Raw genomic sequence first — 24,169 nt, forward strand, 5'->3', positions numbered from 1 at the left:
TTCCCCTGTCAAACAATGATGGTGGTATCACCCTCCCTTGTTAACTGCTTTGGAACCCCTTCCAGGGAAGGGCTGGAGGCAATCTCTCGTTTTCTGTCCAAGTGATGCCTTTGCTGTCCTCCCCCACACCCAGGGACGTGCACGTGTGTCCTTAAAGGAAGGAGCAGGACCTTGAAGCCAAACTCACACAGCTGGCATCCAGCAAAGTGCAAATACCAAAGGGGTGCCCTGCTCACTGGGGAGAGATTTTTAGCTTCCACCAGATTTCCAGTGCCTGGCAGCACTGCCCAGGTGATCTCTTGCAGGCTCAGTCCAGATTGATACCTGGCCATGCAGTTTGACTCCTGAGAATGTCCTGCTCCTTTCCCTTGTACCAAGCAATATCCTTGAGGGATCAGCTCTGCTGATGTGCAATTAGAGGCACGTCTCTTGCTATTTATCCTGCTGGGAAAGCAAACTTCTCTTAGTCAAGGCTTACAGTTATAGATGAACTTGCTCTGGTGGAACAGCAAGTCTGACACATGCATCCAGCAAAATTACACCTGTGTGACAATATTTATAGCTCCTGGAGAGAGCCTCTTTATCACTGACCAGAGCTCCCAGGAGCTGCACAGCAGCTGTAGCCGAGCATCCAGAGATTTCCTTCAGTCATGGCGCATTCTCCTCGTGGATCAGTGCAATGTCACAGTGCACAGCCCTGACCACTGACAGGCCTTGGCACCTGGGCCACAAAACAACCTTTGAGACCACTGCACCGAGCTGCACTTCTCTGCTCCCCAGGATTACTGATCCCTCTGCATCCTCCCTGTTCCTCCAGCTGCCTCAGGGAGCACGGGGAGTGCAGTTTTATTATGTAGCCCTGCCTCTGCAGTCTCTTCTTGCAGAGCTCCTGCACGGTCCAAGTGGTTCACATAAGCCCAGCTATGGTCTCTAAACTCTGGTGTCAGACCTGAGTGCAGCAACCTGGGAATTGTGCATGGATTTACGTAAGGAAGAGGCAAAAGTAGCCAGCCATCTCTGGGTGCACTCTCTGGCTCAGATTGTGTGGGGCACACAGATAATGCTCTGGTTCTCCCCAGCCTCGAAGCACAGAAAACCAGTGAAAGTTTAATGCTGTGCTGATGGGATTCAGCTTTGTGAATCAAGGCTTTAAAAAGCTCTTCTGCTCTTAACAGGGCCTGTCAGAATGGCGTGTTGAGGCTTTGTGGTTATTGTCAGAGTGGTTCCCAGACAATATGTGCTCAAGTTATGCACTTGGAGGATGTTTTCTTTACCTGTCAGGCTAACACATTCACTGCATGCCCAAAGGCTCTGCCTCAAGAGCTTGTGCTGCTGAAGACAACGTGCAGTCCTTGGAAGGAGGCTCTGTGATCCCTCAGGTGAGGCAGAGGCAGAGCAGGAGGGAAAGCTGAGCCCAGGACACGTGCAGACCTACAGGGGCTGTGGAATCCCAGAGCAGATCCTCTGCCTGGTGTGCCACGCTCAGGGCTTTGGGCTTCCCATGCTGCCTTTTGAAATCACAGAGCTTTGCAGTGTCTGTCCCTCAGCAAAGGCTTTTTGGGGTGCCTTTACTGGCTGGGGGTTTTTTAACCCCCAGGCAGGTTGTGATGGCTCCAGGCTTTGCAGCACCCTCCCCACGATGGAGGTGCAGCCTCTGCAGGAGCAGCAGCTGGGACAGCCCAGCCCCAGCTCTGTATGGGCTGGCAGCTGTTCGTCTGTTCCCACACCAGGGCTGATCCCAGAAAACATCACAGACCGATCCAAGCTGAGCAGAGCTTGGCTGGCTGATAAAAACACAAGCAGGCAACAAGATGAGATTTGTTCCAACTTTTCCCTGCCAGAGCAGATCCAAAGACAAAAATGATCTGTTTTCCAGGCTTGGCTTTCTGCAGACAGGCTTTTTTTAAGGAAACTATCCCAGGAGGGAGAAATCTTCAGAGAACACCTTATCTCACTGCATTTCTGCCATCATGGGCTGAAATCTCCAGGGGCTGGGGGAGGATAGAAAGTGAAATCAGTGCTTCCAGATCCAGCACGAGGATCCTAGGAGCAATTTGGCTTTCAAGCTGAAACCCCTCAATTAAACCTAACCTAGATTCTCCCACAGCCTAAACCATAAACACTGCTCGGCCTAACTGTGGTTATTAATGAATCTCCTGGAGAAGAAATCAGGACAAAACTCCAGCAGTATCCCTGGCATAAACAAAGCCAGCCCCGCCGTGCAGGGTGCTGTCATGTTTTTGTAGCACTCACACACTGAGGGATTATTACATTTGCGTCCCAGAAATTGGGCTGAGATCCTGGCTCATCCTGCAGCTGCACGCAGGTAACGACAGGGGCTCTAATGACACATCAAAGGCTTTGCTAAGCTCCTGGTAACCATGAGAACGCAGCTGAAGAGGTTTGTTATCCCCTCAGCCCTGGCAGAGGTATGTTTAGCCTGATTCACGCTTCTTGCCATTGTGTTGGCGCAGTTCAAAGGACGTCCCGTGACTTTAAAAGAGGAAAAAAACACAGCTTCTGTCCTGGATGTTCCACTTTCGGTGCCATTGTGCCAGCAAAGTGGAGAGAAAACATGAGGAGTTTGGGGTTTGGCTTCAAGACAGTTCTGCTGAAGTTGCGGCAGGTGCCTGGGACTGATGAGCCAAAGGCTACAACTGCTGGCTGATATGATTTCTGGCAGCTTGGCTATTTTTTAGGTGCTGATGTGATGGCTGATGTGATTTCTTGCAGCTTGGCTATTTTTTTAGGTGCTCTTTAGGCTTTCTAAAGACTTTTCAGGGCTGCTGGGTGTGAATAGCCCATCAGAGCAATGAAGCAAAACGCTCTCTGGCCATCAGCTCCCTTGCACAGGATAAGGGGCAGAGATGAGAATTTCTGCAACAAACCCTTTAATCCAAATGCTGCAGAGGCTGTGGTAATTGTCTGGGAAGGGAGAGACATTCCTTGTGGTTTGACACTTCATGTGTTACCTGTGAACCTGCTGACCTGTGGCTGGCTGAAGCTGCTGAACCACACTCATCTCGCTGGAATGATGCAACTTTTCATTTTTTTATTTAATTTCAGGAAACTTAAAAACTCCTTCAGTTGTAGGTGGAGAAGTAGCAGATTAGGTTGCTTTTCCAGTGGTTTGCTGATGGATTTCTTGTTTTATTGCTTGCTGGCTCAGCTAATAAAACAGGCTTTAGATTTAAAATGCAATGGCTGCATTCCCACACATGGAGGGAGTCATCCAGCATCCATATAAAATTGTCTCCTTCCCCTGACAGCACTTGATCTTGTTGGCCATGGCCTGGAGAGGGCAGGAGAGTTTGGCCAAGGCCAGTCTCTGCTGCTGTCCTGCTCCCCTCTGAGGCTCTTCCTGGCTGCTCTAAATGGAACAAACCCACCGACCCACAATCTGCAGTCCTTGGGGTCATTGAGCCTTATTCAGAGTGCCTGATGATCACAGCCAACACTTGCAGACAGTGCAGTGGAAGGAAAACACTCCCCTGGGTTTTTTGGGGTGGGTTCAGGATGCATCAGAAGGAGGGCACTGGTCAGAGATGAGGTCCTTTGGAAAAGCCAACTTTGGGAACTCCCAGCTAAAGGCCTTTTGAAATAATAAAGCAATGAGTGAAGCAGATGAAAAAACAGGGAGATAAAAAGGAAAATTCTGGTGTGGGCTGCTGAGGGAGACTGGGGGAATATCTCAACATTTCCCTGACACAAGTGACAGTGACAAAGTGAGAAGCAAAAAGTCCATTGCAGTTAGAAAAAGACTCAGAAAGAATTGAAGACTAAGATCTGTGAGAATATGCTTGACAAGCTTGCCAGCCAAGAGCTCCCCAAGTGGATTTTGAGCTGGCTGAAGAGAACATCACAAAAGAAACAGAACAGGAAGAGCAAGGCAGTCAAGTCCACACCAAGCTGCCAGGTTTTTATACCTGCTTCTTGAAATCCATATTGGAAAAGAGAGGCATCAGAGCAAATGAGCAATTTGTTCATGGTGGTCTTTGAGTGCCCTGGAGAAAATAATTACAACACTGTGCTTGTAGGCTTGTGAAAATCCCTGCCAGTCTTCAGTGAGCCTTGACTGAAGTCTAAAGGTCAGGTCTTCTTCCCTTTCATGTAAAACAGGTGCATTCAGTGCACTGTGAAGGAGAGATCACCAAGTCAGACAGAGTGATTTGTCTCCAGAAGTTGCTTTGGGCACACAGTGGTTCTTGGCTTGGCTGAGAAAGCCAGGCTGGAGTGAGCTGTGAAGCAAGCAGGACAGCCAGCATCCCCTGCATCCCCTCTTTGGCAGGTTCTCACAGGACACAGGGTTTCCATGGGCAGGGGTTCAGACAGGACTGGCACACCCACTGCAGGCCAGGCCCTTGTCTCTGGGGCACTGAATTGCCAGATATTCCCAAAGACAGGGACAACTGGGGGTTAATGCCCTGCTCTGAGTGCTGCAGGGCCTCCAGAGAGTTTGGGCCACCCAGCTCTGCCCCACCAAAGTTATGGCAACTCTCCTCCTCTGCTTCTTGATTTAACTCCTCTGCTCTCTCTCTCTCATGGGTTGCCAGCTTTCCTGAACCCCTTGGGAGCTGCAGGTGAGGCTGGATGTGGCTCTGAAATCCCAGGGCTCCTTTCCTCACCTGGCAGAGCAGAACTCCGAGGTGCTGGGGAGGTTCCAGTGCAGCAGCTGGGCAGGGTTTGCTGCCTTGTCCCTGTGTGTGGGAGTCCCTCTCACAGCAGCAGCAGCCACTGTCACTGCAGCTGTGCCACCCCTGCCACCTCACAGCCATTCTGCTTTGTTTCCTCCACAGGGGTTTCTGCAGCAATTTGTGAAGTGTTTGGTTTTGTTCACTGAATTTTATTATGTCAAATTTTTAAAAAAGTCCTTTTTTTTTTTTTTTTAATAGAAGCATTTAAGATTTGTCTGCCTAAAATAAATAACCTTTATTTTTATGTCCTTTTTTTAAAAAAAAATGTTATTATGTGCTTTTAGCAAACAAAACCCAAAGCCTTTATTTTTTCAGGGTTTATTTAGCATTTGACTAAGCCTCGGTATTTTCTGCGAAGAATAACTTAGCTGAACATTTTTCTAGCCAAAGGAAAATATCTCAATAGAAGCTTCTCGACCTGAGTTTTTCACAAGCCACCTTCAGTCTGTGCAGTTGCCCTTTGCATGCACATGTTGCTCCTGCCATGGTTTGTTTGGTGTTTTGCTGAGCCATCAGAGGCAAGTCCTATTTTTTTTTTTTTTCCCTACAAATGGTTCCTTCAGAGAAGATTGTTTTAGACATCTCCTGGGAAGCTGTCTCTCCTGGCTCCCTCTCCCTGGCTGCACTCTTTGCAGTACTCCAGGAAGGAACACGAGCTCCCTTTTTTAGAGCCCTTTATCATGGATCCTTTTATGCCTGGCCCCATATTCTGCAGCACTCTGCTTTTGTGGCTGTGCCTCCCTCACAAAGCTGCTTCCTGACGAGGTATCCTCCCGGGATTTGGGGGATTTGGAAAGCACAGGTTGTCCTGCACGCCCCCAGACAGCCCCAGGATGTTCCAGTTCTTCACCTGCCTGCAGCATCCTCCGCAGTGGAGGGAGGAGCCAGGGGAGGTGGGATGAGGTGTCCCACAGGACAGGGGCTGTTGTGCCCTGGTGGCTTCATGGATCTGGACTTTGAACCATGTGTCAGCCCTCAGATCCTTCCAGAGCACCAGGGCTGTTCCCTGGGAGCCCCTGGAGCTCTTCCCCTCTGCCTGCCAGCGTGGTCCATGAGGTGTCCCCTGGCCCCAGGAGCTCTGCTCACAGCCAAGAGCACACAGCACTCCTGGGCTCTGGCAGATTTCCCCACTGCTCTGAGTGGCTGAAGATGAACTCGGTCAATAGGGTTGAGTTTACACCATGGAAAAGCTGCCAGATGTGTGTCTTTCTGTCCTCTCCACAGCTGGGCGCCTTCTGCGCCGAGGCTGGTGAGCACCTGGAGGCCTTTGCCAGTGCTGCTGGCTGCAGGAGGCTGTGGCAGAAGGGCCAGCCTGTCCCTGAGCAGCCCCTGTGCTTTGTCCTGCAGGCTGACCATCCACGCCGAGTGCCCCATGCATCTGGAGGACTTCCCGATGGACGTGCACGCCTGCCCCCTGAAATTTGGGAGCTGTAAGTACCCCCAGCAGCCTCTGCAAGGAGGGGCTGCAGGGCTGAAGAGCAGTCCTTTGTGTGGCTGGTGTCACACAGGATTTTAGTAACAGTAACATTCATTTTTGCTGATGACAATGTGACAAATTTTTTTTTTTCTGGTGCCTTATACATGCAATTCATCCTTGAGCAAGTCTGTGCTCAGTTCAGGCTTACAGGATGGGTTAGATACCCATGGTTTTGCTGTAAATTCATTTAGAAAGTAGCCAGGTGGGAATTAGTCTCTTCTCCCAGGTAACAAGTGACAGGACGAGAGGAAATGACCTCAAGTTGTGCCAAGGTATGTTTAGATTGGATATTACAAAAAATTTCTTCGCTGTAAGGGTGGTCAAGCATTGGAGCAGGCAGCTCAGGGAGGTGGTGGTCATCATCCCTCAAAATGTGTATTTTGGGCACCTGGGGACACGGGCTTAGCAGGGCTGGGTTAATGGTTGGACTTGATAATCTGAGAGGTCTTTCTAACATTAATGATTCTATGATTTTAAATCTGAGTTGTGCTTTTCCTTCATCACCAGGGGATGCTGGGAAGACAGATTTGGGACAGCAGTGGTGTCCCATCCTGCCAGCCTGAGCACCTGGTTCCTCTGGCTCCACGCTCCAGTGAAGCTCACAAACCCCCTGCCCCTCTTCAGTCTGCCAGGCAGGCTGCTCTCAAGCAAAAGGCTTGGAAGCTCTGGGAATCTCAGCCCCAGCAGCCAAGGGTCCTGGTTTAGGGAGGATTTGCAGGCTGCTGGTGAGTTGAAAGCTGCTCCCAGACTCCCAGACTTGCAGCTGCTCAGCTTCTTGGGCTCCCTATAGAATTCCCTTATCTCTCCCATATGCAAGTTCAATTTAATTGGGTTTTGTTCCTAAAGTGAGTGGGAGCCAAACCCCAAGACCCTGGCTCACCATGATGTGAAAATAAACATCCTAGTCTGGCTCTGCCTGGACTCTCTGCCAGGTCCAACGAACTGAGCACCACTTTTAGTCTGTATTTGTGTTAGATTAGAGAGTTTCCCATCTCCAGCTAAAGAATGAGCCCACACCAGTAACCCCCAGAGAAACCCCAACCTTCCCAAAGTGACACTTCCTTCCTGTGGCCATTTGGGAACTAACTGAGGACAAAGTTGAAAAGTTTGATTGGCAGGAGAGGAAATCATATTTATCATGTGCATCTGCTCTTCTGCCTCATGACAAACTGTAGCCATGAAAGTGGATTATTCAGAACTACTGAAATAAAGCTATTTCTTAGGCAGCACCTAATTAAATGTAGAACTCATTGCCACAAGACATCACCAAGGCCTTAGAGAAGGATGAATTATTAATGTTAATTGACCTTGTGAGGAGGGATATCAAATCTCATACCTCAGGCCTAAACTCTGGGATTATTACAAGACTTGCAGGAAGGCAGATTACTGCACATCTAATTGCTTATAATGTTTCTTGGTGAGGAAAAGAGATTAATGTGTGTATTTCTGCTGGAACACCCTTTGGGCTTATTTTTTTGACTGATTTGACCTCTGAATGATGAGAGCTTAGAGACAAGGAGCTCAGAAAGCTGCCCCTGGTTAACATTAATGTGACTTTTTCTAAAGCACTCACAGAGCATCAGAGCTCACCTCTCCTGTGCTGGAGTGGGATTAAACCAGTGTTTTCACTAAAAAGCCATTGACAGCTGGAAGCTGCTCATTTTCAAGAAGCCTAAAGTGGGTCAGATTTGCAATTAGAAGGACAATGCCAGAGCCAGACCCATGCTGCCCAAAGGATGCTGAGTTTGCCTCACAGACCATTTTCTGCTGATCCCCACAAGTGACTCAGCAGTGGCCTTCTGTCCCTGGGCCACCACAGCAGCCCCCTGAGGGGGCAAGGCAGGGAATTTGCAGCAGAATTAAGGGCACCAGGAATTCCAGAGAGCTTCAGCTGCCCACCTGCATCACCCCTCGGGCCAAGTGCAGTGAGGGGCTGGCCCTGCCTATCCCCTGCTCCCTGAAGATAAATGTGCACTGCAGAGAGCTGTTCCTAAGCCATCACAGGACACTTGTACAGCAGCTATCTGAGGCTAGGGGAGCAGGAGATGCTGCTGAATCTACCAGCTCCTCTAAATGTCCACGAGCTGTCCCTGTTTGGATTGGATTTTGCATTGCAAACGAGGCATTGAGCTGAACAAAAGCAGCTGCCTGGCATTAAATGTGTTCCAAGCATCCATGCCATGCCTGTGTGACATCACATACCCTTCTGTCCCAGACGAGCAGATAGACAGACAACTGAATTATCAGGAATGATGGCAGTGAAAGTGTGGGCAAGCCTTTGTAGGCTGGGGGTGGCAGTGGCTGGACTGGGGCTGTAGAGCAGGAGGTGTTGCCCCTCAGGTGGAGGAGCAGTGGCAGAGCTGCACAAAGCTCTGAAGGAGGATGGAGAGCTCCAGAAGCATGTGGAGGGCTGGAAGGAGGGGTTGGAAAAGCAGAGTGTTGCACATGGGGTGAGAGGTGCCAGCCTGCACCAGAAGAGCTTAGGCAGTGCTCTGGCCTGCTGAGAAACCTTGGCTGATCACCAAAACCTCTCCCAAGGCTTTGCACAGCTTCTGCTTAACGTGGAGCAGGTTTGCCAAAACCCACAGTGCAGCAATAACTGTGGTTGCTTTAGAAGGATCACAGAGATGTGGTTTTCTCAGGACACAGTCTTCCACAGAGCAGGAGCTGAGACGTTTCTCCAGTAGATCTGACACATTGCTTGACCTGACCCCAGGCAAAGAATTCCTTCAGGTCTTCACCAGGAGAAGGTGGTGGGTAAAAATGAACTGAAGGCTTGGTTTAGTGAACTTTGTTCTTGCTTAAAAAGCTGGTGCGAACTTGGTATGGACAGGAATTTTGGGCATTATGGGGAGAAATAGCTCCTAACAGTCTGGAGAGACTCAATTTTTGGATAACCACAGGACTGGAAAAGCCAAGAGCAGTCTTGAGAGGGGGGCTGGCTGTGAGGACAGAGCAGGGGCTCAGTCACAAACACAGGGAAAATGTTGCAGACAGGTAGAGATATTATAAAAGAAAGGCCTTAAAAATATGGTTTAGGCCCTGCTACTCTAGCTAAGCTAGCAGTAGCTTGTCAGTTCCCATAAGGAAAAATCAGAAGAATGAAGGCAGTTAACACAACAACCTGTTTTAATAAGAAAAATAAGTTTGCACTTGCATAACCAACAAATCTGTCCCGCGAGAATCAGTGAAGAAAATATGTAAACAATCCCAGAATAGAGAGATTTGATGGAAAGGTAAAATGCCAGTTATTAACCAATGAATTGAGTGGCAAGAAAACTACTAGCCAATTAGAGTTGAATACAAGGTCTGTAAAGACTGTATAAAAATGAGTTATGTGAATAAAGAAGGGGCTTTTCCTGCATGAAGAAACTGAGTCCTGGCTGCTTATTAATGCAACAGGAAAAAGCATTTGGGTGTGAGAGGACACCACCTCCAAATCTGAGAGTCTTGGAGAGGGTTGCCTTTGAGTAAGGGTAAAAACTTGTAATTTTTTAACCTAAAATTTAGCCCCATTTGCACTCAGCCTGTGCTGCCAGCTGCTGCCAGCAGGACTTTCCCTGTCCCTGGCATGGCAGGGCTGTGCTGTCCCGCTGCCCCAGCATCCTGCTGGCCTGGATGTTGTCCCTGTTGGAGGCAGCCCTTGCAGAGTCAGCAATCACAGGGACAGCCTGTCTCTCAGTGACAGAGCTCTGCCCCTCTGCAGCTCCCTTCCAAAAAGCCCAGCTCGCTCCTGCTCGTTTGATTTAACAGTTGTTGATCTGCCTTGGTCTCTGGCCATGCTTGGCTGTGCTCAGCCATGTGGCTCTGAGAGATGCACAGCAAAGATTAATTTGGCTACAGGCTACTTTTGGTATATTTTAGGTCAGGCAGAAGCACAGACCTCCTTCTTCTCCCTCCTCTGCAGATGCCTACACAAAGACAGAGGTGATCTACACCTGGACCCTGGGGAAGGATAAATCTGTGGAAGTAGCCAAGGGTGGATCTCGCCTGAACCAGTATGACCTGCTGGGCCACGTGGTTGGGACAGAGATGGTTCGATCCAGCACAGGTATTTGTGGGACCACCGTGGGCTGAGCTCCTCCTGGCACGAGATGGGCTTGGAATGCCACGATTTGGGATAATTATAGAGGCAGTCCAGGAGCACTGCACTTCCTAAGCCAGGAGGATACAGCTGGTGACATCTTCAGCAGTCACCAAGAGGCATAAAGAGGTTGTTTTTCAGTGGTTTCCACTGAAAGAGTCTTATTGCCCACAGTCTTTAGGAGAACTGATCTCAAGCATCTAAAAACGATCTGCTGTGTGGAAAATTTGCCCCACGTTGTCCAGCTGGTTTGTGGTGCTGAGGGCTCATTTGTCTTGGATTCCTTTCTAGCCCCTCAGGAAAGCACTCCAGGCAGGGGAGGTGAAGGCAACATAATGTTCAGTGTGGTTTTCACTGCATCTGCTTGGATAAATATTATCATAACAAATAGAGGATTATCCCAAACAAATGTTTCCTCTGATTAATGACCAATATTAATCATCTTTCTCTCCCATCTGCTGCTCCTCCCTTCCCCTCTGAATCCAGGTACTGATAGCTTGTGTTACCTCATGTGTGTCTCTCATAATTCTTCTTTTTTTCCTTTTATTTTTTCGCTCTGTATGCACCAGTAGTTCTCTCATTTGAGGATATTTCCTCTCTGGTGCACTTGATTTTAATAGTGTCTGTCTGTAACAACTCATTTCACCTCCCTTGGGGAAATGTGGGGAGCCCAGGGAACTAAATGTCATAATATCTGGCCCATCTCTCTACTTAAGTTGTAGTAAAATGTACAGATGAATAACCTGGAGTGGTGAGAAAGCTGCTAAAGGCTCCTGTGTGTAATGATTTAGCAGAGCCGTGCTCACAACATAAAGGCACAGTAATCCAAAAAAATACCAAAAGCTTTGGGGGGAGGGATAGGATGTTGAGGAAAATAGGGACAGCTTCCTCTTCAATTCACAGGTGGCACCTTTAACAACAGAACTTGCCTGAATTTTTGAGATGGTTTCAGTGAGGAAAGGTGGGATATTTTCAGGATCATCAGAGAAAATAAAATCCCATGTCCTGCAATCCTATTAAAGCACTGTTAGGGTGTCTCCAGGCTTAAGGAATCTTACCCACAGTGTGGCTCCCTGGGATGGGAGCAGGGTCAGGAGAGACCCCAGGGGCCCCTTGTGCCTGGGGCAAAACAGTGAAAGATTTTTATTGTCCACTTGTTGACACCATCTTGCCTTTGTCCCACACCCATTTTGTAGCTAATTAAAGACTCAGAGAAGTGTTTTGAAAGCATAGATGTGATGTGAGAGCCCCCTGGCATGTGTGTGCCTGCTGCACCCCTGCACCCCTCCTTCCCTCCAAAATCCCACTGAAAACCTGGGAGTTTGTTCCGGGTGGATCTCAGGAGTGGCCAGCTGGCCCTGGGCTGGCCCAGCATCCCTCCCTGGCTGTCTCTGCAGGGGAATACGTCGTCATGACCACGCACTTCCACCTCAAGAGGAAGATTGGGTACTTTGTGATCCAGACCTACCTGCCCTGCATCATGACTGTCATCCTGTCCCAGGTCTCCTTCTGGCTCAACAGGGAGTCCGTCCCTGCCCGCACGGTTTTTGGTGAGTCTGGGAGCACAGGGCTTCCTCTCAGCATGGGGAGAAAGGGAAATAGGAAGGGAAACACACTGAGCATCAGGGCTGCTCTGTGCCAGGCCCTGACCAGCAGTTCTAAGCTGCTGGCCATTCCCCAGGATAGCTTTCAGTGTCTTCCCAGAGAGCCTGCTCCCCCCAGATCACTGCAAAAATACTCCTGGCCATGTCCCTGCTACAAGGCCAGCCATAAATATTAACAGTAATCAAGGTATTGATCATCTAATTATATGCATTTGGCTGTGTCTGCTTATCTGTGTTGGCTCTGGAGCAGAGCAGAGGATAGGGACATGGGGAGGCATTCAAAGCCCTACCTTTGAAATTGCTAATGTGCCCCTGGTCACAGCTCCACATAACAAGTTCCTGGGCTGAGGCAGCATAACTGCATGGTGAATATAGTGTTATTATTTCCTTCAGCTGCTTTCAGATCCTCTCACCCAAGCAAAGTGCCAGGCTGGCACTGCACATATATTAATAGCTTTTACAAGCATTTAATAACAGAATTGCTTTGTGATTTCCTGTCAAGACCTTTAGTTCAGGATCTACACAGGCACGCTCCCAGAGCAGGTGTGATGCTGCAGGATTGTATATCCTGGAAGTAACACTGCCCAGCAGATTCCATTTAACAGAGAGGATATTGGACAAAAGTCCCCAAGCAGAGAGGGAATATGTGATATCATATGTGATTCCCTCCTGTGCTGTCCTGAGAATTACAGTGAAATAAGTTTCCTCAAGCAGCAGCTCAGACAGAGCAGGCAAGAGCTGACTGAAAAATTAAAACCTACCTGTGTGACAAATGTCTTTGCTCCCAAATTGCCTTGCTTTCCTATTAAGAAAATAATGAGAACTCAAATTGTTTATTCCTTTTTTTTCCCTGCCCCTCAGAAAGTATTGTCAACAATATTGAATTGAAACTCTCAAATTACCAGGAGTATGGCTTAAGGGAACTGAAAATTAGTCAATATTTTTATAATGTTTTTAATGCATTTTTAATTGAAAAGCACATTATTGGGGAAAATGGATGGTAATGGTTGCTTGCTTTAATGAAAAAAAGCTTTAAAAGACATTTTGCAACAGATCATTTGTTTAAGATAAATAATTGTGACATTTGTTCTGGTAGCTTGGGCTGCTGACAGCAGGACCCAGGATCCCAGGTGTCCATCCATGCAGGTGACAAGACAGTATTTCTAAAACCCTGAGAGCTGTGTTGCATGAGTGGCCAGTTTCTGATCCTCCCTGAGGTTCACAACCATCTAGCTGCTCTTTTCACTGTTGTTTTATTATTTTTATTTTGTAGCAAAAGCAAATAGAGGCTTCTCTGTGACATATTCTACATGAGCTGGGTGTAGCACCATGCACCTCACCCTGCCAGCAGCTGAGGAATGCAGTGCAGGTGCTTCCCTGTGAGCCAGGACTCTTATGGAGAGCAGAGCTCTAGTCACTGCAGTTTGGGGAAAGTTATGAAGGTTGTCTTCATCTTAATGAAGATGTTTGCCATTGATTGTACTCAAAACTGAACAAGAATAATCCCTGAGCAACATGAAGTTGGCCCTGATTTGAGCAGGGGTTGGACAAACTGTTGCCCAGAGCAGCTGTGGCTGCCCCATCCCTGGAATTGCTCAGGGCCAGGCTGGAGGGGACTTTGAGCAACCTGGGATAGTGAAAAGTGTCCCTGCTTGTGGCAGGGGTGGAACCAAGTGGTCTCTAAGGTCCTTTCCAGCGCAGGCCATCCTGTGATTTTATGGTTCTGTGAACCTGACCTCCTGTTCAGTTATTCTCTGAGTTGCACTAAGGACTAGCTCTGGGTAAGCCTCCCTTAACTGCAGCGGGAATGTGGCTCAGGAGGTGCCTCCTACTTTCCCATGAAGGGAGTGGCAGCAGTTTTGAGAGAAACAGGTACAAGTGCACGATCTCAGCCCTGTGATCTCACCCCTGTGCCCTGCTGTGCCCCCGCAGGTGTCACCACGGTGCTCACCATGACCACACTAAGCATCAGCGCCAGAAACTCCTTACCCAAAGTGGCGTACGCGACGGCCATGGACTGGTTCATAGCCGTCTGTTATGCCTTTGTGTTTTCTGCGCTGATCGAGTTCGCCACCGTCAACTACTTCACCAAGCGCAGCTGGGCCTGGGATGGCAAGAAGGTGCTGGAGGCCCAGGAGATGAAGGTCAGCCAAGGCTGGGGGAGGGGGTGGGGAAGAAACGCTGCCCGAGGGAGCTGTGCCAGGCACAGCAGTGGGTAACGTGCAGCCCCGCAGCACTCCGGGGGCTGGATGATACTCACTGCCTGCCCAGCCCAGGTCCTGACTGCAGCGGTTCTTGAGGGCTGGGAGGAATGGCCTGGGGCTGGAGGAATGGCCTGGGGCTGGAGGAATGGCCTGGGGCTGGAGGAATGGCCTGGGGCTGGAGGAATGGCCTGGGGCTGGAGGAATGGCCTGGGGCTGGAGGAATGGCCTGGGGCTGGTCAGTGTGCTTAGCTGGAGGGGAACACGCAGGCATGGCTGCTGGCTCTTCCCTCTGTCTCTGTATGGCTTTTTGCCAGGGGGAACATCCGTGCTTTGGGTTTGCTCTGCTGGTGGTTCTGTGTCTCCTTCCTTTTTTTTCCAACCCAAACCCCCATCCAACCCTCCCAAACCAATGAACCAACCCAACCCAGCCCTCCAACCCCATTCCTTGTTGCTAGCATGCCAAAAAACCCAAACATGCTGCAGGACACCCACTGAGCCCTGTCCCCTGGCCAGCTCTGACACTGGTGCCATTGCCCACAGCTGCCAGCAGCTGCTGCTCTGTAAGCTGGGCACAGGGGGTGGGTGGGAAGCCAGCAATCCCAAATGCCAACTGGCAGCAGATTAATGCCTGGCATCACCCACATTTTCCCTCCTCACTCGGGATCAGCCTCTCTGGCAGCTTCATCCTGACAGGCTCTGCTACCCCTGCTTGTGCCCCCCTCCCTCTGAACTGATTTAATCTTGGCTGCGCAGAGAAATCGCTTACTGTAGCATGCTGCTCCTTGTTTATATTTATTGAATCAATTTGAAAATCAGCTTTGTCCTTGTTCTTGGTTCTGGAGCCTTTATATTTTTCTCCTTTGCATTTTAATGTGTTGTTGGAAATTGTTGTGGGGCTGTATGTTAAACACCTGACAGAATTGCAGCAACTTTTGGGAAGACAGCAGCCAGTCATCTCTCTGGTGTGGAGGTCAAAGAAGGAGAACAGAGCCATGGATGCCTCTCTCTTGTCTTTCTTGGACTCTGTCTATCTGTTTGCTTTTGCAGCTGTGGTCTGAGCAACAGAATCATGGTAGAAAGCATCCAGAGGAGGTCAGGTGATGGTCTTCCACTTCCACCACAAGCAGTGATGCTAACCTGGCCTCTAGAGATGAGAGAAACCTTTCCTGAGTCATGGGCATGAGCAAAGAGTCAGGACAGGTCCTCAAAGCCATGGTGTCCCTTTCAGGGATGGGCAAATCAGCACAAAGTCAGGATTCACACAGCCTTGGGCAGTTATGTGAACTGGGTGGCAAAAGCAGTAAAGGCTCAAAAGCTGCAGTTTATCTTAGAAGCAGCGTGTTCCTCAATTTATTCACTGACCCAGCACCACAAGACTAACAGTGCTGAAACAATAGGGTAAGAGCACTCAGAATGTTCCTGTACATGATAATCAAACAGGAAAACAAAGCAGCACCAGGAGTGTTTCAGAGGGGGAGCTCTCCATGGCTTTACTGCAACTGGTATCAACCTGGAGAATCAGGAAGGGCTCCAAATTTGAGGATGCTTTTTCAAGCTATCTCTGATCTATACTAAAGAAGCAAACTTAGTCCCAGTCTCTGCAGCTCAAGAGAGCTACCTGAAGAGTGATGGGCTTTCAGGGAGCTTAGGAATATGATGTGCCAACATGTTTGCTTTTCATCTTTATTCCAATGAGTATTTCCAAGCAGTGAATTTGCTACGCAATGGAGGTGCCTCATTGGCTCAGTTTCAGCCTTTAATTAGCTCTTCTTGAAACAATTGACATGACAGGTGGTTGAAACCACAAAAGGAAGAAGCAGAAGAGTAACTACTGGCATTTTAAAGTGTTTGTATTAAGGGTAAATCTGCCAGTGAGAAGCCCAGGCTGAGCCCTGGTCTCTGGAGATCCCTCTCCCCAGCAAAAAGCAATGTTCTTTATTGGTGTGATGGCAAGGATCCTCACTCCAGGTTTGGTTGCATGAGCAAGGAAAAAAATTACTGTAGGCAGCAGCAATGCTTCCCATGCCACTTGGACAAAATCACTTTGCTGCTGGTTGCTGACAGACACTCCCAGTGTGTTTATTCATTTTTTTCTCCCCCTCAGACAAACCATTGGTTTAGATGGGAAAACCTAGGGTTTTTTCAGGTAGAATTTAAAATGCTGGGCTGATCTTGGTGAATTGCTGGTCTCTGCATCATAAAATCATGATGATGTTCTGGCTGTAGCCACAGCTGGTTCTAGCTGGGAGCTACTCTGCACATTCTCTGCAGTTCTCCAATGAAAAACAGCAGATATCACCATAGATGTCACAAAAATTCCCTTTAGCTTGCACTCCAATAAGGTTTTACTTATGTTTTTTGGACCTAAAGATTTTTTCCAAGCCTTTCCAACCTGCCATCAGTAATTGCTAATTGTAGCTGAAAAGTTTATTTTCTTTTTGTATGGTAGAGTGGCTGCAACCAGCCTAGAAGTGCAGATCAAATTGAAGAGAGGTATTTGGGTCCAAAGAGGAAAACTTGTTAGGAAAGGAAAGGTGACTTTTAAAAACAAAACATCATCAGGAGGAAGGTGTGAGATGGCAGAGAGGTGCAAGATGAGTGAGAAGCCAAAGAGATTGAATTTGCTGGCTACTGAGTGGGTTCAGTAGCCAGCAAAGCTCCCGACCTCCGTCATCCTCAAAATACCTTGTAAAAAGCATCCACTTCAGGACAGAAGGGCTGTGTCTGGACAGAGAGATCATCCACCATCCCAGCCACAAGTATGACCACCTCAAGGTAATTTTTTGAGTGGCTGTGACAGTGAGGATCCAAAGAGAGAAGAAGGAAGGGTGACTTTGCTGCTGGGAAACTGCAAGGATGACATTATCAGTGAGTTTACCACAAAAAGTGTTGTCTGTTTCTCAGGATGGAAGATGCTTTGGATTCTTGGAAGACACTTAAACCTTCTTCTGCCTGCAGTGTCATGTCTGTGCATCAAAGCTGATCTAGCTCTGTGTCTGTGCCTGAATGGCATTTACCCTGAAATTCTGTGTCAAGAAACAACAAAACCAGCACAAGTATCTGCACCCAGATACATAAAAGCAGAACATGCTTTGGATAGACCAATAATCCTGGATCTTTATTTCGGTTATGAGATAATAGTTCTTCAGTGCATGGTGAGGTTGGGTCCTGACTTTTAATGTACTTTTTACTAAGAAAAACATGCATGAGGTGCCTTTTCTACTGGCTGGAGAAACCTGGATTTTTGTGCAACCCACTCAATTCTCCACCTTGCCCTTTGATCCAGCTCCCTTGGGAATCATTTTTCTTTTTCCTTAGTTTCTTTCCATTTGTGGCCTCTTTGTTCCAATCCTAGAGGAACTAGAACCAACCTTGACAGGCCACCATTTTCAACCAGGTTGAGTCTTCAGGGCTCAGGATGGTTCAGACCCTTCTCCTTTTTGTCTGCCTCACTATGGTCAATGTTTTTGCTGGGATATTCCCTGCTAGTCATGCTCTGCAGCCCATGTGTCCTTTGTTCTTTGTACTTGCAATCTCCATGATTTCCATGAGGATCCCAGAGGTCTTTTCCAACCTAATGGATTCTGTGATAACACTGCCAGTGATTTATGTCCTCAGCACCTTCAGCACAGTCCATGAATCATTCTTCAGCAGCATTTCACCCTCTTTTCTCTCATCACTGTGTGGTGTGTTGGGCTGATCATTTAATCCATCCAACCTCTTTGTCAGTGATCCAGGGAGCCTAAGATCACTGGGACGAGTCCCATATAATCTAAATTATGAAGTCTCTGGCAGGCTGCAGGAGGAATTTCGGTTTGGTATGGGGAAGGAGTGATACCTTTGCTGGAACAGCAACTGCAGCTGCTGGGCTTTGAGTTATGGGATACAGGTATGTCAGAGACTGGAGCTGCTTGGGGGTCACTAAAGTGACTTTTCTCTAGAATGACAAGTCATTCTGGAGAAATGGATTTCCCGAGTTCTGCAGATACTGGTGACTCAGAGTTGCCTGTCAGAGGCATAGCGCTTCCAATCCGAATTTTCTCCTGCCAAGGAGCAGGAACAGAGAACTGAATCTCAAGCAAATCATAGACAGAAGCAGTAGTTCCCATAATTTAGGTGTTCTGTTGTTAGTTCCTCATCAGAGAGGCTCGAAGACAAGAATTTTTAGCAAAAAATACTATTATTTTCCAGTGTGTGTGTTGTTGAACAACTTGTCAGACTGCACTATCTAGGGAACAGATTTATCTCTACACCACATTCTACAGCTTTTCCCTCAGGAGACCAGCACAAGGACATCTTTGTGCAGCAATTCAGTCTCCCTGGGCCCCAATGGCACCATAAGTGCAGGAATTGCGTTGCAGAATACATCTTTTAAATAGGACAAGTTTTCAAAGCAAATGTGGGGCTTCCTCCTGTTTATCCACTCTCTCCTCCTGTTTCAGGAGGATGTGGAATTCCTCACAGATAAAGGTGCAGGGTGAAGGCTGGGAGCTACTTTGCAGCTGACAGCAACAAGCACATTTTGCTTTGTTTGAGTGTCAAAACCTTGCTTGAAAAACTTGTTTATAAAGCCCAGCAATCAGGCTGAACCATTTCTCTGACATCTCAGGGGCAGAACAAATGAAGAGCACATGCATGCCTCCAGTGGGTTGGCAGTGTGGGTGTTCTGGGTGCTCCCAGCTCTGCCAGGGTGAGGACTCCATGGGCAGCTGGGAAAAGGCCCTGGCTGAAGGTTCCCAAGCCTTTGCCCAGCCTGAACATCCTGATCTGAGGTCCAGGGGAGCCCAAATTAATGCTTGGGGTCTCTGGATCACACTATTGGGAGCAGCAGCTCGCTGTCACCACCCACAGCACCAGATTTGCCTGACTTTGCTCCATTTCAGCTGTTTTCATATGGATCCACTTTCCAAACTCTGGGGCAGGAAGGCTGTCCAGGTTGAAAATGTCATGTCAATGGTATTCATCTTATTCCTCTAATGAATAACATGGCTGATTAATACTGAGGTAATCACAGTGCACTGCCAATCACTGTGAACAACATTCTGTTTTTCATTTCATTACTGATTTTTAATTATTTTATTGCCTCCTGTAGCTATGTTAATAAGTAATCATACTTAAGCATATTTAAGTGTTCTAATAGGCAAAGCATCTTTAGCCCTTTACTTGCTTTTTTGTCAGTTCTTTAGCAGGAAAAGTTCATCTGCTGTGCAGAGGGAATGTGTTAACATGGCTCTAATGACTGCAGAATCAGACTCAGTTAATTGTTAAAGACCATAAAAAACTGTGAATATAGTCCAAACAGTGGTTTAGTCTGGTCTGGAGCCTGAAGACATCTAGACCTCCTCCTAAAAAGTTAATTTCTGTAATTGCTGTGGTGTTATTGGAGAGGGGTTTAAAGATTGCACAGAAGTCTGCTTTTAGTGTCCCTCTGAAAATCCCTGTGGAAAATTCATTTCCTAAGGTAACCAGGAATATCCATGGTGACTGTAGACACATTTAAAATGGAAGTGCAGCACTGAAAGCCAAATCCCTCTCTCCTCCTGAAGTGCTTCCCTCACAGGAACATGCATGACCATGCCCAGCAGCCCTGGGAAATGCCTGGATGAGCCTCACCTTTTGTTTCAGTTGCTTTTGAGCAGAAAAAAATCATCCAAAGGCACACCTTGTTCTGAGTTTAGAGACCAGGGTCCCACCATGAGGCACTGCTGTGTCTGGTGCTGGCTCTTGGTGTAGTAGGGGGCACCCAGGGGGTACCTGAGTGCAGATTTCATTCAGTGGCTTTCTCCTTGTAGCCTTGGGTTGCTTTACACAACACAGTGCAGCTGGTCTCAGGTCCCTGGCAGCGGCAGGAAGATCCCCAGAGAGGGGGAACTCCTGTCATGATCCCCTAGGTCCATCTTCCTGTCCACCCATCCTCATGAACACTGAAGTGTCTGTCCCCAGCATTCACCCTCATCCTTCAGTGCATCACATCTGACACACAGGGGCCTCTCGTGCCATCCTCTCTGCAATTTGTCCTCACTGCAGCACATGTGCTGTCCCCCAGAGCCCCTTACCTCCCGTGATTTTCAGCCTCCCTTGGGTAGGAAGGCAGGAGGAAAGGTTTTCCTCTGCCCTGTAGTGCTGTGCTGAGCATCCCAGAAATCCTGGTTGGTGCAAATGCCTTCCATCTGTTCTGTATCTGACCTGGGTGGATCACGAGGTGCTCTAAAGGGTTCCAGAAACAATTTGAACATCATTATGTTAAATTGCAAGGCGCTCCTGTGAGGAACTCAGGGCATTGAAATATTGTGCAAAAATACTGCAATGCTGTTGCCCGTACTCTTAACATGGCTTTTTGCCACCAAAAAAATAAAATCAAGCTGTAATCCTGTGTGCTGTGTCCTCCTCTCACCTGACCCAGGAAGCAGCCAGCCAAGCAGAAAATCCAGTTCTTCCCCAAGGATGACCGCACGGGGTGTCATTCCCTTTTGCATTCTCCTTTCACAAGGTACATTCCTCCCTTCCTGGCCTCCTGCTCCTCACACCTTTCTCCACCTTCTCACCCGGACGAGCAGGTAAACTCAGAGGACAGAACGTTCTCCGTGCCGTTCTCTGCCACTTCATCTCTGTTTGTTTGTTATTTCTTTTCCCCTCCCACCTCCCCTAGAAAAAAGAGCCGGTGGCGCTGGCCAAGAAAACCAACAACACCTACAACATCGTTGGCACCACCTACGCCCTGAACATCTCCAAGGAGCCCGGCCTGCCCACCATCTCCAAGAGTGCTGCTGCCACCGCCACTGCCACCAGCGTGCCCCCCAAGATGCCCCGCCTGGAGGAGAAGCTCCCCGAGAGCAAGAAGACCTACAACAGCGTCAGCAAGGTAGACAAGATGTCCCGCATCGTCTTCCCAGTCCTCTTTGCCATTTTCAACTTGGTCTACTGGGCCACCTATGTGAACCGGGAGTCAGCTATCAAGGGAATGATCCCCAAACAATAAAACAGGTCACACAAACCTTCCATCTGTGAGCATCATCCCAGCAGGAATTCTCCAGGGCTTTCTTCTTTTCTTGTTTTGTTTAATTGTTATTGTTCATTTGATATTATGATTATGATTATGATTTCAATTTCACTCTTTTATAATGTAAACAAAACTGTGATTTTAATTTAATCCCATATATACTTTGGTTTTGTTTACTTTGATGATGAAAGCTAAAAAAAATAATAAGGGATCATAACAAGTTGTGCCTCTAACATCTTAAGTCTGCTGTCACCCATCTCACCAAATCCTCCTGTGCTGCCATCTCTCCTCTGCCACCTCCTGTGGTCCCCATGGTCTTCATGCTCTGCCATTTCATGCTGTCCCCAGGGGCTGCTGCTGTGGGGCTCCTCCTCCTCTGAAATGTGCTGCCCTGGCATGGGGGATGCTCCTGGACACCTGGCTGCAGGGTGTGTCAGTCACTCAGCCAGGCTCCTCTTCAGTGCCTGGCACTTCATGCTGGGTCCTGTACCTGGGCTGTGAATTCAGGTGAGCTGGTCACCTGTGGGGACAGGGGAGCAGCCTGGCATGGGCCAGTTGGAGCCTGTTGGGGCAATTCTACCACTGCTGTGGTCCCCAGAGCCATTGCACGGCTGGCAGCATCTTGTAGGTATTGCAGGCCTTCTTCCTCTCTGTTTTCACCAAACCCAGCTGGTTTTGTCTCTCCAGACCAGAAAGGTCCTGTCTGGCTGGCATCCTGCTATCCTGGGGCAGTTCATGTTAGCAGGAAGTGTGGTTCCCACCAGAGAGTTCATTTTCCTCAGCACCAGTCAGGAAGTCCAGGCAGAAGCTTTACAAAGCCTTGGAGGAGATGGCAGCTTGAAGCTGCATGCGCCCAGCATCAGGACTGGAAACCACAGAACCCCTGCTCAGGTGGATGGTCTGTCACTTTCTCTTATGGCCCCATCCACTTATCCTTCTTAGCAGATCCTCTCTGTCCCAGCCCCTTCTTCCAGCTTCCCCTTCATCTTCCTCTGGCTGCTCAGCAGCCCTCACTGGTGTCTCAGTGCTCACACCTGGGTTTAGGCAGGGAAGCTCCCTCCTCCAGTGTCTGATGGGGAGGAGCACAGCCTGGGGCAGCCCAGCTCATGTAAACCCCTGCTCCAGTGCAGGATGTTCCCTGTGGGACCTGGCACAGGGATGAGTGATCCCCAAGACTCTCCCTGCCCCTGGTGAGCTGGGGCATCCTCAGCACCGAGGGAAAGCAACAGAAGGGGCTCTCTGGAAGAGCAGGGTGACACTGCTGTCCCATAGAGCCACCTGAGCCAGGTGCCATCCCACAAAGCAGCTGAGGTAAGGCCCAGTCTAACATTGCACACTCCTGCAAGGAAAGCCCTCCAGTGCCTTGGAGAGAGGCTTTTTCTCCCTTCCTGACCACCACAGTGGACCCAAACTGGTGTTTGTCCCTTTCCCAGCGCAGAGTGGTGACATCCAAGCCATCTGTCCCTGGATCCATGGGCACACTGTCCTCCTGCAAGGAGGGACATCCTGTGCCTGATGATTCCTCGGGGTAGCACAGTCCTGCTGCCACAGAGGGGTGCACCCCCTCTTCCTTAGGCCTCCTCTGGCCCTCTGGCTGCCCCCCAGAGCTGCCCCCAGCACGTTTGGGGCTCATGCAGCCAAGCCAAGGCCCCAGCACCCCCGGGGTGATGCCTTCAGCATTGCTTTGGGTCCTGTGCCAGGCTTAGCTTCCCCTGCCCATGCAGGAGCAGGGCTCAGCACAAGGCATTTGCCCACCTGGAATATCCATGGATGGAGTGAGGAAGGAGTGAGGAAGGAGTGAGATGGAATCAGGATGGAGTGAGGAAGGCCAGGGCACTCTGTCCTGCAGTGGGTGGCACTGGTGCATGTCCTGCCTGTCCCTTACCAATCTCATGGCTCAGCAGCAGTGCAGTCACTCCCCCTGCCCACAGCTGAGATTTGCAGAGGAGTTTGGAGATGTTTAGCCCAGTCCCAGGGTGTTGAGTCCACAAGCACATCCACGTGGCACATCCCTGCCCCCCAAAACTGCTGCTAAGGAAACCAGCTCTGTCCACATCCTCTCTCACAGTATCTGCACCCCAAACCATGTCATTTCTACAGTGCCTTTCATCCCCAGGGGCTCCCTGCTGGCTGGGAAGACCCAGGAGCTCTCCCACTCTGCCTGCAGCATCAGGGTGGAAGAGCAGAGGGGAGGGTGCACCATCCCAGCCCTTCTGCTGGGCAGGGAGGACATCCTGGCTTCTTTGGCACCTGGTTCTGCCTGTTGGGTGTCCTGCTGCTGCTGCAGCCACCCCACTGTGACACCCCAGCTGTCCCATCACTGCCTGGACGTGTCCCCAAGCCCCTCACCCCCGAGGCACCCCCACACTCCCTCCAACAGCGAGTTCCCTTCCTGCACCCTTCTGCTCCCTGGGCTCTGCACTGGGAAGGGTTACAGCTGTCTGGTTTGGAAACATTTTCTTAAATAAGCTAGATGAAGAGTGTCTCATAAAACATTCATGTCACTATAATACTCAGGCCTAAGTGAATGGAATAGAAACCCTACAACAAGCAAAGCCAACACAATAAAATGGTCACAAAGAGTATGTTGTGTTTACTAATGGAATTACAGCAAGTTTAAATACTGCATCCAATGACTTAGCTGACTTAGCTGGCCCTGCTGCAGAGGGAGTTTCCTCTGCTAGCCTGGGAATTCCCCAAAATCCTTTTTTCCCTAAGAGCCACATTGCTGTCTGTCAGTGCCTGCTTTGTAGAGCACTCCATAAATTGTCACAGAATCATAGAATTAATTAGGTTGGAAAAGATCTTTAGAATCCTCTAGTCCAACCTATGATCTAACACCTCCTCATCAACTAAACCATGGCACCAAGTGTCACATCCAGGCTCTTTTTAAACATCCAGGGACTGTGGCTCCACCTCCCTGGGGTGACGATTCCAGTGCCCAGTCACTCTTTCAGTGAAGAATTTCTTTCTAACATCTAACCTAAACTTCCCCTGGTGCAGCTGGAGGCTGTGTGCTCTGGTTGTGTCAGTGCTGCTGGAGACAGAGCCCAGCCCCAGCTGAGCACAGGCACCTTTCAGGAGCTGTGCAGAGTGAGGAGGGCAC

The 24,169-nt window shown here is 49.0% G+C and overlaps 1 protein-coding gene across 1 annotated transcript in view; it reads left to right on the forward strand.

Moving 5' to 3' along the window:
• GABRA3 (gamma-aminobutyric acid type A receptor subunit alpha3) overlaps window positions 1-21,268 on the forward strand; it is a 57,862-nt gene extending 36,594 nt beyond the window's left edge. Inside the window, exons 5-9 of the mRNA XM_041424329.1 lie at window positions 6,042-6,124; window positions 10,079-10,222; window positions 11,653-11,805; window positions 13,792-14,003; window positions 20,713-21,268. Coding sequence (XP_041280263.1) covers window positions 6,042-6,124; window positions 10,079-10,222; window positions 11,653-11,805; window positions 13,792-14,003; window positions 20,713-21,042 — 922 coding nt within the window. The 3' untranslated portion in view covers window positions 21,043-21,268. The remainder of the gene's footprint in view (window positions 1-6,041; window positions 6,125-10,078; window positions 10,223-11,652; window positions 11,806-13,791; window positions 14,004-20,712) is intronic.
• The last annotated feature ends 2,901 nt before the right edge of the window (window positions 21,269-24,169 follow it).

The sequence above is a fragment of the Onychostruthus taczanowskii genome, unplaced genomic scaffold, assembly GCF_017590055.1.
Source record: "Onychostruthus taczanowskii isolate IOZ18803 unplaced genomic scaffold, ASM1759005v1 scaffold81, whole genome shotgun sequence".
Classification (NCBI taxonomy): domain Eukaryota; kingdom Metazoa; phylum Chordata; class Aves; order Passeriformes; family Passeridae; genus Onychostruthus; species Onychostruthus taczanowskii.